Here is a 20,146-nt window from a genome sequence, read left to right as displayed (position 1 = left end):
AAAGAGTCAGTATGTCTCTGCAAAATTCATTGCAACATTTACAAAATCATTAGAAGTTTAAAAAACAAAAAACAGCTAAGAGGAAAAGTCATGTCTGTCTGGTCTACTGAAGAAAAGTCTGAATGAAGGTAGTCAGAAACTGTGATCAAACATTCCCCATGGCTAATGACAAACAATTAAAAAAGTCTTAATTATTTTAATTATTTAGACTGAACTTTCACAAAAAGCTTTAGTACTGTAAAACAATGGAATATACTCTGAAGACTGCCAGAGAGATGGAGGAAAGAGCAAAATAGGTTAATATTCAGTCATTTCTGTCTGAATTCAAGGAGGTAAAAGAGATGTTCTGAATTCTGTTCTGTGCTTTCCTAGATCTAAGATCAGCCACACCATGAAATTTCAATTCCTGCCAGCTTTCATTGTAATGAAACAGCCATCAGTCAATAAAAATTCCTGAAGCACACTTTCAAATACTGAAAAGCAAGCAAATGCTAAGTCATCCGATAAAAGCAGGTCTTAGAATGAATGAAGTTGCCAGACTTAGAATAAACTTTTTAATAAGCGTACGGAGGAGGTGCAGGGGAACAGCAGAAATCTAAAGTTCAGTTCAGTTTCACACTGAGGCTAATGGCACTGATATAATTCACTCTGAAAGACCTTTCAGTCCAGTAACCCTCTTTCTTGGTAAAGAACGGAAGCTTAAAGAACTACTTTTGATTATTCTACCTGGTTTCTTGTCAACATGCAGTTTAGGAATCTCTGTGGTCAAAGGCTTGGCATAGACCACCTTACGTCATAGCTTCTGATGAACTCTGAACTTGTCAAAGTTTCCTTGGCACCCAGAACATTTTGTACCACTGCATTTCTTGCGCAAAAATATTTTTCATCGTGTCTTGTAATTTCACTGGGTGCTTCCTTTTCTTGCAATACAGGAATAGCAGGTCATTTGTCTGTTCTACATCAACAAAGAATCTATGTACCTTAATGCCTTTCTGCTTTCTAGTAGACTGTTACTGTCTCTGAACACTGCAGATAAAATGCAGTGAGACATGTGGCCAGTATTTCAATTCTGACCATTACAGAAGCAAAACTGACATGAGCCTTCTAAGGATTGTCACCTCATAGCTATATATTCTTATAATTTATCCCCAGCTACATTATATTCCTTTCACCTTTCTTTTCCCTAAGTCTTTAGAATTAATTCCATTTTTAGTTGCCTCTGTCTTACTAAGTCAGTTCTTTCACATTTCCTGCACCTGCTAACCTCTGTTTCCTGAAATGGCCACTTCTCATTTCATGCGTTTAGTGTTTTCCTCTACATTGTAGTTTGACAGCAAAGAAAACACAGGCTGAGCTATATACACTACCTGCTCTCTGTACTCACACGTAGCAGTTTTGGGGTAATAACTAAAAGAAAAATACTTCATTATCTATAAAATGCATCTATCTGTAAAGCTATGTGCATGTATGCATGAATGAAATAATCTGAAGAAAATCTCTGGAGAAGCTCCACCACACAGAGTTATACTTTCCCAAACATTTAGGTGTTAGTCAAATTTTAGCACAACCAATACACACAATATTCTTAAGTTTCAAGATCATGACTGAAATTAGTAAATACAGAAATTTCTTGAAGGAAGGCCTTTTTTTTTTTTCTTATGAATGGATAGTTTTATCCAGTACGTACAGTTGTGAAAGAGTAGTAGTTTTCACAATAAATGTCTGGTATTAGATCCACCAATAAACGTGTACTGTAAAAATGACTCTATGTATAAACTGAACCTTATAAATTTTTCCTGAAGATGTTTGTGAAGTAGATAAAGAAAAAAAAAACACTGTCTGCCAATTTTTATTTACTGCTGATGTTACTCCATCAAACTGGAAAAGACAACTTTGGAAAGTCATTTTTTAGATTGCATTACGCAGTTTTCAAATTACTAAAATAATGGGAAATAAAGAACTTGTAAAAAATCCCATCAGTGAACAAACTGTTCATTTGTTAAGGGCTACCTAATGACCAAAGAACCTGCTTAATCTGTAATGTCTATGACCGCTGAATAACATTATTGAGCATACTCCAAATCTTCCATCCTGAACAGTACACTGTCAGCAGTATAAACTCTAAACAAATTATTCCTGTATTTCACTTCTTATTTTCAAAATACATTAGATTGAAAATCACTGAGTTGATTACAAGTTAAAAATAAGTAAGTGACTTTCTTTTTAATTAAAGTTGTTCATATATCATAGAGAAGAATTGAAACCCCCAAAATCTCAGCTTTAATCTCTACAAAAGATTGTATTTTCTTACTCATATCAAAGAAATGACAAATGAGACTGAAAGATCTCAAACCTCCTACACATCTGAAGAAATGTAACTTAAATGTCAGGAGATAAATTGAGCTTGACTATTAAAAACGAATTAAGAGTAATTACAGTACAGAAGGAGGAAGTGAAAAATTTAAAACAAAAACAGAAAATTCATCTGCAGCACCTAAGAAGGAATTCTTTGTATTTCACAGTTTATGTGAGTCCTCCTAAACCACTCCGAAGTCCAATGAAAACATCTTAAATAAGAATCAGAGAAGAGCATGCTAAGCTTGAGATATACAGGAAGGCAGTCGAGGTAAAATCATGCAGTAGTAGCTATTTTCTAACAGGTCATGTTATATTGGTGGTTCTCTCTGGAAAGAATATAAAAATGAAAGCAAAAATAACAACTGCAATTTCAACGAAGAAGACAAAAAACACTTCATCTTGAAATGGCACATTATTTCCACACACATAATTAATTAGTTGTCCTTCTTATTTCAGAAACTCCTTATGAACAGCTATAACTTACAAGATTTCTGAGAATTCCAGTACATTCTACTACTTTCTTTTTCCCAAAGGTGGATCACAGAGATACATTTCATCTTCAATATCACAGCAGCTATCCAAAAACAACCAATCACCAAAACCCAAAATATTCAAGACCAATACAATTTTTCTGCATTGTTGAAGAGGAATGAAGTCTGAGTATTTTCCAAGGAAGAGGCAGGAAGAAAGCAAACAGCTGCATTCAGAGAATTTCCACAGTTTCATCAGAAACTAGAGAAATTTGAACATCGAGATTTTAAGCAACAACTTTTAAGAAAAATAAAACTTCTCTTGCACTTAAACACTACCCTTCCTGAATGCTGCCCAGGAAGGAGATCACTAGACATGTGATGGGAGCAAAGAATAACAATAATGAAGTGCTTTACAGAATCAAAATTATTATCTGAAGCTGAAACTGACATAAACATGTAAATTCAATGTTTCATATTATAAGAATACATAAAGTAGTTTTGTTTCTCATATCCAACAAGAAAATTATTTCATTCCTGCTAGCAACAGTGCAGAATCGTCTTTAGCACATCTGAGAATAAGTCATAGCAAGTACAACCTCTAATCTCCTGGTCATACTAAGTTTCTGTTCTCTCTGTATTTATTAATCACAGGGAATAACTACTGAAGCAGATCAAGGTAATACTGACTGGCTTTATTTCCCAACTCTTACATACCTTGAACTATTTTTCCCCTTGTTTTTAGTACCCCTTCCCTCTTCAGTGACCTCAAAATAGAAATACATTAATTACAGATATCTTTCCTGTATCGATATCCGAAAATTTCAGCACTCTCAGAAACCTACACATTCATTTAGCCATCTTTCTTGTGACTAAAATTTCAGTTGTTGCTTTGAAGCGGATGTTGGAGTGGCTAACTCCTCTGGTCACCCTTTCCCATGAACTTCCCAGAAAACTAGCTTGGATACAATTGGTTAACATATATTCAACCACTAACAGCACATTTCTACTTGTATGGTAGCAGAATTGACTCCCTTAAATCTAGTGCTTGTTTAGATCCCAGATTAGATATAATTTTGAATAAATTCAGCACCTTACATCTACCACCACATATCTGTATAATAGAAGGGTAAAACACATGTAAAAACTGCTTTTCTGAATACACGAATGCCAGGAGAAATGGAATGTCTATGCATTCAGCTCAGGAAATCAAGAGGTGGTCCATTTCTGGGCCTTTTCTGGTGGCTGGTGGCATAGACACAAAGCACAAAATGCTCTCCAAAATGCCTCACAAAATTTGACCAAGTATCACAGCATCAAGAATGTGCTGCTGTGCAAGCTAGGAAGCCTGCTTCTTACCGGGCATTATCCCAAGATGCTACAAAAGCTGTAAGACACCTCAGACATAAATACATAGAAAACAAGAACAAAAAAACACACAAACAACAAAACGTATCAAAGCAACAGAGCAAATTAATAGAAAAGAAGGTGCATAAGAGCTTATCTAATTCACTTAAAAAATACAAGGTGAACCTTAAGATATCAGTATGCTTTCCATTGGCCTGGGATTCAAACAGGTAAAAAAAATTACCATAAAAAATACAAGTTCGAACTCGAAGGTTATAGAGGAAAGAAACAGTACCCAGAAATATTTCTACTGAGAAATTGTTTATTTAAAAAAACCTAATATATGTGTTAGTCAATTCATTTGCAGCTCTTGACCCTCAGTGTTTGAAAAAATCAGCTCTTCTAGTCTTAAATGTAGAACTTCACATTTGAACTTGCAATTTGGAACAAACATTCTTTCCAAAATCCATATGTATAATTAGATCAGAAGCCAGCACAGCACCAACTGCATGCTTACACAAAATACTGTCTACACACTTCCCCTGTTATGATCAGCTCTCCTCACTGCTTGTCAGTGCTTTATTCAATGAGAAGAAGAAATGAAAAGATACACCTCCAATTTATTCCAAAGATTTACAAAAAAAAGTGAAATCTGTGTATTTTTTCTATAATCTTAAAAAAAAGTTTAAACATGACGTTATTAAAAAAACATTTAGCTCTTGCTTTCTCTGGCTTAATCACAAGTGGCAAAAAAGTCAACACATAATTCAAAAGAATATCAGTGAAAAGAAAGTGCATTTTCACACACTGAAATTTATCAGTTCAAGTTCATTTGAAACAATTTAATATAATCTGGGAATGTATGGAAAACTAGTCTGCTTTCAAATGAGCACCAGGGCATCATCTGTTTGGGAGATGGAAATAAAAAGCTACTTTGTGGTCTGCATCCATTGTGGGCCACCATATTTTGCACCTTGCTAGAACAACAATAAATGGCCACACCAGAAAAGAAAAATCATCGTTCCATGAAGTCAAAACAGTACTGATATCTCAGTTCTTCACTTAGCTTTAAATCATTGAATCATAGAATGGTTTGGGCTAGAAGGGACTTTTAAAACCATCTCGTTCCAATTCCCTGCTATAGGCAGGGACACCTCCCTCTAGACCAGGTTGCTCAAAGCCCCATCCAGCCTGGCCTTGAATGCTTCCAGGGAGGGGGCATCCACAGCCTCACTGGGTGACCTGTTCCAGTGTCTCATCACCCTCACAGTAAAGAATTTCTTCCTAATATTTAGCCTAAATCTACCCTCTTCCAGTTAAAAGCCATTTTCCCCTTGTCCTCTTGTTACACTCTCTTACAAAAATCCCTCTCCAGCTTTCCTGTAGGGCCCCTTCAGGTACTAGAAAGCTATCATCACCTTCACTGAGTAGTTTGTTTTTAAAGCACTTGCAGGGAAGAGTGCGGCAAGAAAAGATTAAAATCTGTTCTGCTGATTCAAATGACTGCTCAAAAATTCTCACTGCATTAATAGTTACTAGACTGCAGCTTTTTAAAACTCAGTATTTTGGCCACTTATAAAATGCATGTTTCATGCTAGTAGGTATTACTCACACTGTGAACCATCTTTTTCTAATGTTTTCAATTTGGATGTCAATTTTTTCTTTTTTTTTGCTAGGAATCTATCAGAAATGACAAAAAGTTATTAAAAGCACAATAAAAAAAAAATCCAAGCTTTAAGATATAAACAGAAACATACATGCAAATAAATTCCTTGAATCATGCCTAAAACTCTCACTGCAGCATTTTTTTAGCAAAATAATCATGTGAAATGTGATTTTAAACAAAGACAGAAATTGTTCACTGATCAACACATTTGAAACATGACAGGGCATAAGAATTACCACAGATTCACTGTACGTATTATTACAATGAGAAGTTCAATCTATAGTATATTTAAAACCTATTCATTTTCAAATCCTCATGACACAGAATGTGAGCACTGATAATGAAATGTACTTCAAATGTAATTGTAATGTGTTGCATATTTGGTTTTCCACAAATTATTATGGAAAACAAGAAAAAGAAACCAACCGACAAAGCTACCCTTCTTACATGCTTCTGATTTTCAAGAGAATAAACTTCTAATTATGTGGGTTCAGATTTGGCACTTCATTGCTGGAGTACTGAATGCTAAATGGTTAAAATTCATAGCAGATAAGATTGTTACTGACTGCTACTCAGACAGCTTTACCTCCCTACATAACACTGTGCTGAAAGCTTTGCATCGTTTTTCTTTTTTTCCTTTTTAAATTGATACATTCTTGAGTTAATATCATGATCTTACTTAGCAGTCAGCTTCAGAAAATCATTGCTGATGTGATGAATATAATATTCAATGAAAAACATCCTCTTATACTTGTCACTCATATTAAGAACAAATGCAACATTCAAAAAGAATATGCTAAAGCAAGTCTGTAGTCAATCAGTAGATGATAACATTTGCCGAGAAGTCAGTGCACTGATGAAACTGATAGAAAGCCTATGCCAGATCCTAAAGCTAAATTAAGGGTGGCTTTGTAGGTTGGTTTCTTTTTTCTTTTCCCACAACAACTGGTAGATAACCAAATATGCTATGCACTGTAATTACACATTTGAAGTACATCTCATCTTGTCCAGTTTATTTCAATGCTTCTCAAAACATCTCAAGATGATCTGCACAATAGCTGTAAAAATGTTTTGCTGTCTCATTCTCCCTTGCACAGGCCTAAACAGTGCACCCACATGAACCTAATGAGGTTTAACAGGGCCAAGTGCAGGATATTGCACCTAGGTCAGGGCTAACTTAATTGTACGTACACATTGCGAGAAGAACTCACTGAGAGCAGCCCTGAGAGAAGGACTTTTGAGTTTTGGTAGATGAAGAACTGAATATGAGGCAGCACTATGTGCTTGCAGCCCAGAAGGCCAGCAGAATCCCGGGCTGCACCAACAGACAGGCGACAGCTGGGTGAGGGAGGGGATCGTCTCCCTCTGCTCTCTGCACTCATGAGGCCAATCTGAAGTACCCCATGTGCAGACCCCAGCCCACAAATGATGCAGAGCCATCAGAGTGGGTCCAGAAGAGGGCCACAAGAATGCACCACTCTTACAAAGACAGGCTGAGGGAGACGGGCTTGTCCAGCCTGGAGAAGAGAAGACTCTGGGAAGAACTCACTGTAGCTTTCCAGTACTTAAAGGAAGTTCATAAGCAGGAGGCAAGATAATGATAGGGCAAGGGGGAAACTAAAACGGGGGAGATGCAGATTAGATGTTGGGGGAAATTTTTCACTGAGAAGATGGTCACTGGCGCAGGCTGCCTAAAGAGGTTACCCCGTTCTTGGAGGTGCTCACGGCCAGGTTGGATGGAAGGGGCCCTGTGCAACTGAATCTAATGCCTAATGTAGTGGTTGACAACCCTTCCCATGGCAGGGGTTGGAACTAGATGATCTTTGAGGTCCCTTCCAACCCTAGCTGTTCTATGATTCTATGATTAATATATACACAGATACTAGGAAGGAATCAAATACCATGAAGGGCAATAACATCAACAAAAAAGCACTGAAGTCTGACAGTGGACTTCCTTTTACCAAACTAAAATTACTCTAGCAATGGTACGCAAATGTTCCCATGAGCTGCTTCTCCAAGACATAACCCCTGCAATTCAACTCCATCCCTACTCAGACTTGTTCTTTAACCTTCTGTATATAACAGCTAAAATGCTTTTTAATATTACTGAAAACTGAGGTAGGAAGAGCTTTAAACTGATCAGCTTTCTTTGTATGCTGTATTGTTAATTTTACTCTCTTGATTGAGTCTCTGGTCAGCCCACTATGTATGTATTCCTAATGATTTCCTGCTACCTTCACATTTTCTTTAGTTTGCATTGGGTTGAATTTTTTTGAGTTTGCTTCAATGCATCTATGTTTTTTTGTTTGGTTGCACTTTTAATATTTTGCCTCGGATACCTGACCTTGTTCTCACTTCCTGTCATTTTTCTTTTCTGCATTCGAGATAGTGCCAATTGTGTTCAAAGTGAAACTCTATTACTCTTCCAATCCTCCTTTATCCTAAAGAAACTGTGTTCATGTTTACTTAAATCTGCATCCATAAACATCTCTGATTCAGAATGCAGCCACAACCTAGTTATATCAATCCTCTCATCCTATGTATGTACTGACATACCCGTAGATGCTTTAGATTCAAAGATTTCCATATATATATATATATATATACACATCCAAACTTTTTTTTTTTTTTACACTAGCATTTATATATATAAGAAAACTACATTTCTATTGTCATTTGTGCTAAGAGTTGATGTGACAATGGTAGGGAATAAGGTCAAGAGTCCATTCTGTGCCAAATAAAACATTTGTCCACTGTAGTCCACTGGCGGTGCTTTCACCAACCAACCCCTAAGTACAGTCATCCCTGAGTACCTAGACAGCTAATGAAAAAGGCTATATCAATACAGATCAGTAAGTGTCCAAGAGGAGGGTGTATGCCTTTGTTCCACATCCTTCTGGATCTCAAATCCTGATTTGAAGTCTCCCATAAAATCCTAGTGCAAAGCCAGAGCCTATCCCAAACTGAGAGTGGCTTCCTGTAAAAGGGTTTGGCTTGAGTTCTATCGCTGGAGCACCAGGGCGAGGAAAGAGATTACTTTTCCACCTTAAAATAGTATGTAAAGGCATTTAACTATAAATTGACACTATGTAAAAGCCTTGCAGAACTCCTCAGAAGAAGGCTGTGCAGAACAAGGAGAGTTTTGCTGGTGTTAAAGCATTTGGAGAAACAGACAACAAAAAAAAAAGTTAATTTTTCAGTTTCCTCAATAAAATGCAATGCTGTTATTTAGTACAGATAACAGGATACAAATGGCTTATTTCAGCCCGCTTCTGTCCCTCAGTGCACAAACCATTGTACCTGAGATAATGACGCTCACTGACGTGGCAGTGTTGTTACCAGGCAACCAGAGATAAAATACAGGGTTTAATGATTTTTATTTAATGTATTTTCATGAGAAAGTACATTCTCTTTTTTCCTCTTGTGATGTTATTTGAGGTGGAAATGCTGTTTACACAGACAGATACATTTAACCATCCTCTTGCAATTTGATAAAGAAAATAATTCGAACTGGATATTCAAACAGTGAATAAGTATGTCGAAATATACTGAATGTTGCCACTCACAGACACATCATGGCCATGGCTGAGATCTCAAACTGCTATGCCAGAGTTGCATTCAGGAGATCTCACAACACAGAACAATGGTGGGGAACAGACGCAGCTTAAGGATGTGTGGGGCTGTTACAGATGTCTGTATACTTGTCCAGGACAGAGAATAAAAACCTACGCCTAAAATCATCCCTCAAACTCTTCAGCACTGTCATTATGCCATAGAATCATAGAACGGCCTAGGCTGAAAAGGACTTCAAACATCACCTAGTTTCAACCCCCCTGCCACGGGCAGGGTTTCCAACCACTCGTAAGAGCTGAGTAGAGAGGGACAATCACTTCCCTCTTCCTGCTGACCACCCCTTTTTTAATGCAGCCCAGAAACACAGTTGGCCTTCCAGGCTGCAGGCACACACTGCTGGCTCATGTCCAGCTTCTCATCCATCAGGACCCCCTGTCTGGGGGTCTGTCAGGACAAACAAAGCTGAAGCTCGGATATCTCAACCAGAAATTTGTTCAAGGTAAATTTTAAAATCCATAACCCTCATCTGTGAGCAACAGACGTTAACCGACAACAGCACAGCCTTATTTCTTCAGCCTCTTTCACTGCCCTCTCTAAACACAGACAGCTTTGTTTAAGACAAACAGTATTTTTAAGTAAGCAACAGCTACCATTCTGTGAACCACTGCTCTGCTCTTATCCTCCACATCAGGAAGCACTGCCAAGTTACCTTCCAAATTCTCACAAAAAATAATATTTCCCATTCTTGAACAGAGTAAAATGCCATATTGACCTGAACTCAAGCATATTTAATACATTAAAGAAAAACATATTTTCTACTGTGCATGCATGTCAAAAGATCTCAGCTCCACAAGATATCTTACAACAGGTTAACCAATGCAATCAATTCCTCCTGCACTTTAAGACTGGATCTCCAGCACTTATATCCCCTTGGAAATACAGATCTCACTAAGTCTAGTGTCATTCCACTGAAACGGATCTGGGAAAAGACTGGTGGACTAATAAAACCTAAGACAGAAACATTATCATAGAACACAAGATAATTCTAAAGCAAAATACAACATCTGTTAACAATAAATACCTGTCATAATTAAAGAATTCATGCTGGAAATCATTAATTATACCTTTCTTAAAGTATGTCAGAAAATTATTAACAAGATGTAAGCAGCTAACTGCCTAGGCAACCCGCATGAAATGATCAGCAGAGTCTGGGGGTGCACAAGCAGGAATGCAGCAGAACTGGGCAGAAAAATAACTCTACCTTAGTAGCTGACAGCACTATTATCAGTACTGAAGACATTTCTGTTGGTCACATTTGTGAAGTTTCAGAAAACAACAGAAAGAGGAGGATATAAAAGGGGTAGGGCTGAAAATATTTTATAATTAGAATCATTAAGACTTCGATCTGTTTATCACGTCAGCAGAACTGAGAAGTTATCCCATGGTAAGCAAATGCCAGCTCCAGAAAGGTTTTCAATCTAGCAGAAGAGAGCAAAAGCACTGGATGGAATCTAAATTAATTACAGTAAAAAGACATTTATACCAGTGAGAGCGATTAACCACTGGAACAAGCCCAAAGAGAATGATAGGTTTTCCATCTTTTACTTTGTTCATGTCAGAGCAGGATACATTTTTTGATCAAAATTAACTCCCAAAATTCAAGTTATACTGTTTCACTGTACTTGAGAGAACCGAACAGAGACATACTCGTATAGAATCATAGAATTGCTCAGGTTGGAAAAGACCTTAAAGATTATCAAATTCAAATGCAGCCAAACCATACTACCCTCTACCTCTAGCAACACTCCACTAAATCATGTCCCTGAGCACCACATCCAAATGTTTTTTCAGCACATTCAGGGATGGTGAATAGCCTAGTATCCATCCTTCCAATTTAACGCTTGACAAAGCTCTACTACTGAAAAAGAGACTGCTTCCAAAAGACTGAATAAAACTGGAAGTACACAAACAAGCAGAGAAGGGAAACAAGTAACCCAGCAGAGTAGCTACCAGAATTAACAAATCATGTTTTTGTGTATCTACAGCATTCACTTTAAACGGAAAAATCTCAAAACCAGAAACACAGAAGGATGTGCTTTTTATTTCTGCTACCTAGTTACGTAGGTAGCCTCAGCTTGGTGCTTTGTACTAGACAAGCAGATGTTGCCATCATGAGTCTGGTTGTACAAGAATAAAGCTCCGAGTTCAAACTCAGAAAGGGAACGTCAGATTGAGAAACTGCAGTCCTGCATATCCCATGCTATTACTGCATTATTCTGGAGACAGGTCTGACCTGTAGCTCACAGTGCCAGGGATGGCTTCAAATCTCCACTCCTGCCTGTTTACATTAAGTTAAATGGTCTGTGGATGGGGAAAAAAAAAAAAAAAAAAGAAAAAAAAAGCTGGGAACAGGTATCAGGAACCCCAGCTGTAAAGGGAAAATCTGAATTACTGGCCTACTGAATTTTTTTTTTTTCCTATCTCTCTGTGAGATTGAGAATTTCACCCTCCAGCCTCAAACAATGCAGATAAGAAGCCCAATGAACTTTTATGCAGTCACCTCAGCTATCTTGAGATTAGCCCTAGACAGCCGCAGACTGATAACCCTCAGTACTCCAGATACAGTACTGAGACATCTCTATTCAACACTATGAATTTGAACTCTAAAATCCTGAATACAGCATTTTGAACTCCATTTCAGAAGAAAGATACTTAAAAGTCAACTCGAGGTATTGTATTTACCTAGCAATTTCTCTTAAATCTCTGCTTATGCCTCTTTGCCCATTAATTAGTTGTACAGAGTTGTAAAGTAATACTAATTATCTTGCCAAACCATGTCAGTTATAGCAGTATATAGCCGCACCAAGATCAAAGACGGACAAACTTGAAGGCAGATCTTTCAAACATTACATGGAACTATGCCAAGAAAAAAATGTCACATAGTTGTTGCTCCCTGTCAAGAAAATTCTACACTATTACATGTGGATAGAAGAGTAGAGAGGGAAAATGAAATGGCATGCAGGTGGAAGACTTTGATCTACTCAGATTCTCTAAGCACCAGACTTAAGTATGAAAAGCGAGCAGCTAGAATGAAGGGAATAAAAAAGATTTTTTATTTCACTTCCAAAAGGAAAAACACTTTTAAGCCTCTCTGAAAAAAACAGCTGTAAAAATTCATAAAGTTTTCACAAGTCAGTAGTCACTTAACAAATTCTATGGTATATTATGCTATAGTATGGTATATTTTGCTATTATACTACATCAAGAAATAACTCCCTAAATGTGTTATCTGGGGATGTTTCTGTACCAAATATCTTATTCTGGAGGTTTACAAAAACAAACAAACAAGAACATGAACTAAGAAGAGACACTTCCAGTTCAACACTCTTCTTACAATTTACTGAAAGTGCACTACAAAAGTTTCTTTTCATTTTACTGTCAATCATATTTGGCTTTTATTAAATGTATAAAGAATTTACCAGAGAGTTATACCAGTGGTATAACCCAGGAGGTGACTAAGCACCACACAGTTGTTTGCTCACTCTTCTCCTTCCTGTGGGATGAGAAAAAGCTAACAAAGCAGTCACCAATATTACTAAGTTCCAACAACTTTCATGTCACCTCCAACATAGGCTGCTCCATATAGTTTTAGACAACAAAGATAAAAGACTGAAAGACTGGAAGAAAATTATAGGTAACCTAGCCCAACTTCTTTCACAAGGCATAACCAAATGCCTGCATCTACTTGACTGACATTATTTATTTTTAGAGACCTTGTCTATGATAAAGCCACGATATGCTCAATATATGTTGTTATGTGTTTATTATCAGGTCTTATATAAATAATCTTTGTTATTTATTTCCTTGAGAGAATTCACAAGAGGCCTCAAGCACAGGCTAAGTCTTCTGTTTTTTCTTTAATCCACATATTTTTTTAGTTAATAAATATAAAACTTTTCAAAGGCTCAATACAGCAAACAAAGTCCAAGCCATAATCAGATGAAAAGCGATAAACTGATCACTAAAACTGAACACAAGGTCAGTAGGAGCTAGTCCAAGAGAACAGATTAGACCACAGTTCCGTATAAGAAATTCACCAACTAATTTAAAAAAAAGAACTCTGTCCCCAGAATGGCATGCAAGCCAAAGGGGTTTGTTGACTACAGGGATGTAGAGCCTACTGTGTTTCATCTCCTTACCTCCACCACAGTTGTCTTGGCAGCTTTGCACATTGGTTGATTGAAGTTTCTAGCAGTTTTCCTGAAATATAAATAAATTAATAAAAATAAAAATTATAACTTGTAAAACTTAAGAAGTAAACACATTTCAGAACCAAGTTGATACAAGAATCTCTGAAATATGAATACCACAGATATTACTGTTGAACATCTAAAAGTCTAATCGAAATAAGGGAAAAAAAATATGCCATAATGTCTAAGATACATAAAAAATAAAATTACGTTTTGCTAAATCAGAGAATATTTACAGCTCTTTTGACTTTTAATCAACACATTGTCCAATTGAAATTGGGAATGCTACTGATATCATTTATCAGATTCAAGAGCAGCAGCAAGCTGGGCTGTATAAAGTACTGTCATGTAACTTTTCTGCACAAAGAATAAAAATCATCTCCACAGGGAAGCAAGCACACCATCCCAAATCCTACATGTCTTCATAAATTAGACTAAGCAGCTACATGGACTTAGACTAGCATTTTGCACAGTAGAAAACTTAATTAAATTCTCTTGATTGAAACAGCTGTTCTAGTTTTGGCACCCAATGCAAGACTCTGGCATTAATCCTAAGTATTTCCACTTAGGACTTCTGTAACAAGGAAAAGAACCTCCAGGGAGTAAAAGCAAGACATGATATGTATATAATCATGCTGAGATATGCACCAACATCCTAGACAGAGGAACAAACAAGTGATCCATTTCTGCCCTTCTGTACTTTCCAGAAAGGAAATAAAATTGTGGAGCAAAACGTTTAAGAAAAAAAATGTGTATTTTGATGGGGTTTCACTGTCTTAAAAGGTGGAATTCTGCTTTTGTTGGTTTTATTTTTTTTCAAAATGCATGAAAACAAGACACCAAATAAGTCAGTATCTCCTTTTTCTCCCCCTTTTCATAGGGACAGGTTTTTTTTCTGGACCATTCTTATTTCCCAATACCTTTTCCTCATTTTTGCACCCCTTTGTCTAATGACCATGCCTAATGGCATATCTATGCTGAACTTTGAGATGCTGCTGCCACCTCGTGGCTGCAGGAGGGGTAGGGAACAGAAACGACCAAATCCCAACGTGCCATGCATTTTTACACTAATTCCTACTGCAGATACCCACAGAATGGAAGCGATGTCCCAAAACACATATCTTGAGAAATTCTCTTTTATTGGCAATACACATAATCTGTGAAGTCTTTAACAGACTCTTCAGAAGGGACAGTCTGTGGCTGTGTTAAAACAAATGAATGTAAGAATAGAAAAGTATGAAAGAAAAGATTTTGAGTTTATATCCTTTACTTAGTTCTTGAATACAGCATTAGCAGTAGTGATTATAGGAAATCAATCCTTCAACCAGGCAGAATAGAAAATAAAAAGGAAATAAAGTTTCAAAACTGAATTAAAATAGCAAGGAAATTAATTTAGATGGGAGAAGATAGACAGAAATAAAGAGTTCAGTGTGTCATCCCAAGTGACTACTTTTCTGAGCAAAAGATGCTTTCAAGATCATACTGGATAATCTGACAGTAAAAGAAACTAACATAAAATTATTGTTAAATAGAGGTAAAAAGTTACTAGAAGAAACATTTCAGCATGGAAATGAGAAGAGGTAATGGGGTAGCTTGCAACTCTGTTCAAAATGCTTATTTACGGCCACCAATTGTCTGAAGAAAGGCTGAGGGACCTGGGGTTATTCAGGGTGGAGAAGAGAAGGCTCTGGGATAACCTCCTGCAGCCTTGAATACTTCAAGGAGCTCATGATAAGGAGGAAGATAGATATTTTACACAATCTGAATGAGAGGAACTTGTTTTAGATTTAAGAAAATTGTTTCAGAAGTAGTTGTCTCCTGTGAAAGAAAAAGGTTTTACTCCTGAAGAGCTCTCTCCATCATATTTGAAAAGTCATGGTGTGACTGGAAAAAGGGAAACATCATTTCCATTTTTAAGGAGGGTTGAAAGGAAAATCTGGGAAACTGCAGGCTGGCAACCCTCACAAATGTACCCAGGAAGATGATGGAACAGACTCTAGTGGAAGACAAGTTAAGGCACATATGAGAAAGAGGTTATCTAAGACAGCCTAGTAGCTTCACCAGGGAACAGATCATGCCTGACCAATCTGGTTGCCTTCTACAACAGTGACAGTATCAGCAGACAAAGGGTGGGACTGATGCCATCTACCTGGATTTGTGCAAGGCCTTTGACATGGTCCCACACCACATCTCTATTTCTAAGCTGGAGAGATATGAATTTGAAAGCTGAACTATTAAGTGAGTAAGGAATGCATAGAGTGTAGAGTTGCAAGTATAGAGTCTTGCACCTGGGGAGGAATAACTGCACTGACCATAGTAGGACAAGGAAAGTGATCCTCCCCCTCTACTCTGCCCTGCTCAGGCCTCACCTGAAGTATTGTGACCAGTTCTGGACTCTCCAGGACAAAAAAAAAAAAATGCAAGAATCTTCTGGAAAGAATCCAGCAGAAGGCCTCAAAGATGATAAAGGGCCTGGGGAAAGGCTATAAGATCTGGGTCTGTCCAGCCTTGAGAAAAGAGTCATGGCCTGGGTTGAAAAGGACCACAAAGATCATCGAGTTTCAACCCCCTGCTAAGGGCAGGGTCTCCAACCACCAGATCAGAGCCACATCCAGCCTGGCCTTGAATGCCTCCAGGGATGGGGCATCCACAGCCTCCTTGGGCAACCTGTTCCAGTGCATCACCACCCTCTGTGTGAGAAAAACTTCCTCCTAGTATCTCACCTAAACCCCCCTGACTCAGTTTAAAACTATTTCCTCTGGTCCTATCACTGTCAACCCATTTGAACAGCCATTCTCCCTCCTCTTTATACACTCCCTTGAAGTACTGGAAGGCCACCATGAGTTCTCCCTGGAGCCTTCTCTTCTCCAAGCTAAACAAGATCAGTTCCCTCAACCTTTCCCCACAGAAGAGCTGCTCCAGCCCTCTGATCATCTTAGTGGCCCTCCTCTGGACCCACTCCAAGAGCTCCACGTCCTTCTGTACTGGGGGCCCCAGGCCTGGATGCAGTACTGCAGATGGGGCCTCACAAGAGCTGAGTAGAGGGCGACAATCACCTCCCTCTCCCTGCTGCCCACTCCTCTTTCAATGCAGCCCAGAACACAGTTGGCCTTCCGGGCTGCAAGCGCACACTGCCGTCTCATGTCCAACATCTCATCCACCAGGACCCCCAAGTCCTTCTCCACAGGGCTGCTCTCAAGGGGCTCTTCACCCAGTTTGTACAAATACCTGGGATTGCCTCAGCCCAAGTGCAGCACCCTGCACTTGGCCTTGATGAACCTCATTAGGTTCACATGGGCCCACTTCTCCAACCCGTCCTTTAGACAGGCTTCCCTTCCCTCCAGTGTCTTGACTACACGGCTCAGCGTGGTGTCATCTGCAAACTTGCTGAGGGTGCACTTGATGCCATCATCTGTGTCGATAAAGATGTTGAAGAACACTGGTCCTAAGACCAACCCCTGGGGGACACCACTTGTGACTGGCCTTTATCCTGACAAAGAACCATCGATCACAACCCTTCAAAAGAATACTGAGAGGGTATCTGATCAGTGTCTATAAATACGTAAGGTGTGGGAGGCAAAGGGACAAGGCCAGATTCTTTTCAGTAATGTGTGGTTACAGGACAAGGGGAAATGGCCACAAACTGAAGCATAGGAAGTTCCACACAAGTGTGCATGAGAACTTCTCCACAGTTTGAGTGACAGAGCACTGGAACAGGCTGCCTAGTGGGTTTTGGAGTCTCCTTGTCTGGAGATATTAAGACCCACGTGCACACCAACTTGTGCAACCTGGTTTATGGTGCCTGCTTTAGTAAGGGGATGATCGAGTCCTGCTTTGGACTCGATGATCTCTAGAGGCCCCTTCAAGCTCCTTCAGTTCTGTGATTCTGTAAATTGTTTAGTTACCTATGCCCAGAGGGAGGCCAGTGATGAGTAGCGACCCCAGGGATCCATCTTGGGACCATCTCTCTTCAATATTGTTATCAATTACAGAGACAGTAGGAACAAGTGCACTCACAGCAAGTTTACTGATGACCTACTGATGACCACTGAGCTGAGTGGTGCAGCTCACACTACAGAAGGAAGGGATGCTACCTAATGGAACCTAAACAATCTTGAAGGGTGGGCCCATGTGACTTAATGAGGCTCAACAAAGGCTAAGTGAAAGGTATTGCACTTGGGTCATGGCACTAGACATGGAACTAGACAGCAACCCCGTAAAGAAGGAATAGGAGATCTTGGTAGACAAAAAAGGTGGTCATGAGTCAGCAGTGTGCACTTGAAGCCTCAAAGACCAACTGTATCATGGGTTGGATCAAAAGAGGAGCAAGCCAGCATGGAAAAGGAGGTGATTGTCTCCCTCTGCTATGCCTTTCTGAGGCATCATCTGGAGTAGAGCGCCCAGACCTGGGGCCCACAGCATAAGAAAGATAGAGAGCTTTCAGAGAAGGTCCAGAGGAGGGCCAAAATGATAACCAGCGGGCTGGAGCACCTTTCATGTGGGGAAAGAATGAGGGAGCTGGGCTTGTTCAGCTTGGAGAGGAGAAGGTTGCAGGGAGACCTCATTGGAGCTTTCCAGTATATAAACAGGAGGGAAATCAACTATTTACATGCATAGAGAATTATAGGGAAGGGGTAATGATTTGAAATTATGAAGAGGAGATATATTAGATGTCAGGGTGAAATTTTTCACAGAGAGAGTGGTGAGGTGCTGGAACAGGCTGCCAGGAGAGGCTGCAGATACCCCATCCTTGGAACTGTTCAAGGCCAAGCTGGATGGGGCCCTGGGGAATCTGATCTAATGCTTGATCTAGCAGTCAGCAACCATGTCCACTGCAGTGGGGCTGAACTACATAATCTTTGTGGTCCCTTCCAAGCTGAGCCATTCTATGATTCTGTGTTAAGAGTTAGGTCAATTAAGCTCTCTCTTCATTTTTCAAGTATTTTAATATTACATTAACTATATAATGCATAGAAAAAATGCAGTTATGGAAATACATGTGTATGTATATACTTGAATACATCTACAAAACAGTACTCTAACCCCTATCTTTCATACAGATTTTTTTTTTCCACTTACTCCTTGTTGCTCTCAATATATACAACAAAAAACTGCATTATTCAGCACCTTCATGTAGTAAACTGCAACTAATTGCTGTAACACTTACCTAATCATCTGAGAGCCATAAAACAAATGAATAAAAACCAGGCATTAAACATATGCAAATCTCTCCTGCTACAGTTCAGGAAAAAACAGAGGACAAGTGTAACAGCCCAAATAAATTACGTTATCTCTAGTGTAGTGTCTTTGTTCTTCACTAAATAGATGTATAATCAAGATGCTATAATTGCAATATAGTTGTTTAATCAACAGATATCAAGATGTTGTAATCACAATATAATCGAGAGAATCAAGCAAGGTAGACAATGATCACAAAGAGAATAAGCAGAAGAGCTTACCCTTCGGCTGAGCTCACCAGAAGACACCAAGAGAGGGGATCTCCAGAAGAGATCCTTCCCCTCTGGTAGCCAGCTCTTAAATAGGTCTAGGAGGGGTGGAGCCAGGCTCCACCCCTTCCAGCAGCACAGGTGAATTGCCTTCACCTGTGCTCCTCTGGCTGGCTCATGGCTTGCCTCAGGTGATTAATCAGAGGTTCAGGCCATGACTCAGCAGTTCCCATACAGTAGATGTTTAAATTCATATGATGTCACCCCCTGGACAACTGAGAACAAACAAACTTAAAATGCACTTCTCTGAGGACAGAATCAAGCATTCACAACACTATCTGGTCAGAAAACTGACTTAGCTTCCTTCTGTTCTGATATACATGATCCTACACTTCTTGTATCAGCCTTCAGCTGCACAATAAAAGTGGCCCAAATTAACAGAAAAATGGAAAGAAACAACATCACTACCTTTCTCCACAGTCAACATTATGAATATGGAATAGCAGACCAAAGTTATAACTACTAATGTTTTATTTAATACTGCGTTTGAATTCTCAGACATCATCATTCTACTCTGCCCTGGTGAGGCCTCATCTGGAGTACTGCGTCCAGTTCTGGGCTCCCCAGTACAAAAAAGACAAGGATCTCTTGGAAAGAGTCCAGCGGAGGGCCACGAAGATGGTGAAGGGCCTGGAGCATCTCTCCTGTGAGGAAAGGCTGAGTGAACTGGGTCTGTTCAGCCTTGAGAAGAGAAGACTGAGAGGGGACCTGATCCAGGTCTATAAATATCTAAGGTGTGGGGGGCAGAATGGCGAGGCCAGACTGTTTTCAGTGGTGAGTGGAGACAGGACAAGGGGAAACGGCTGGAAACTGCAGCATAGGAAGTTCCGCACAAACATGCGCAAGAACTTCTTTACAGTGAGGTGACGGAGCACTGGAACAGGCTGCCCAGGGAGGTGGTGGAGTCTCCTTTTCTGGAGATGTTCAAGACCTGCCTGGATGCCTACCTGTGCGACCTGCTGTAGGGAACCTGCT

At 39.2% G+C, this 20,146-nt stretch overlaps 1 protein-coding gene across 1 annotated transcript in view; it reads right to left on the bottom strand.

The window, feature by feature from the left end:
* Positions 1-20,146, bottom strand: part of OXCT1 (3-oxoacid CoA-transferase 1) — a gene marked incomplete at both ends in the record, with an annotated part of 86,322 nt that overhangs the window by 40,640 nt on the left and 25,536 nt on the right. Inside the window, one exon of the mRNA XM_079548108.1 lies at positions 13,614-13,674. Coding sequence (XP_079404234.1) covers positions 13,614-13,674 — 61 coding nt within the window. The remainder of the gene's footprint in view (positions 1-13,613; positions 13,675-20,146) is intronic.

Source organism: Tetrao urogallus (assembly GCF_951394365.1).
Source record: "Tetrao urogallus genome assembly, chromosome: Z".
In the NCBI taxonomy this organism is placed as follows: Eukaryota; Metazoa; Chordata; class Aves; order Galliformes; family Phasianidae; genus Tetrao; species Tetrao urogallus.
The sequence above is the reverse complement of the archived record's forward strand: the minus strand, read 5'-3'. Positions and strand labels throughout refer to the sequence as shown.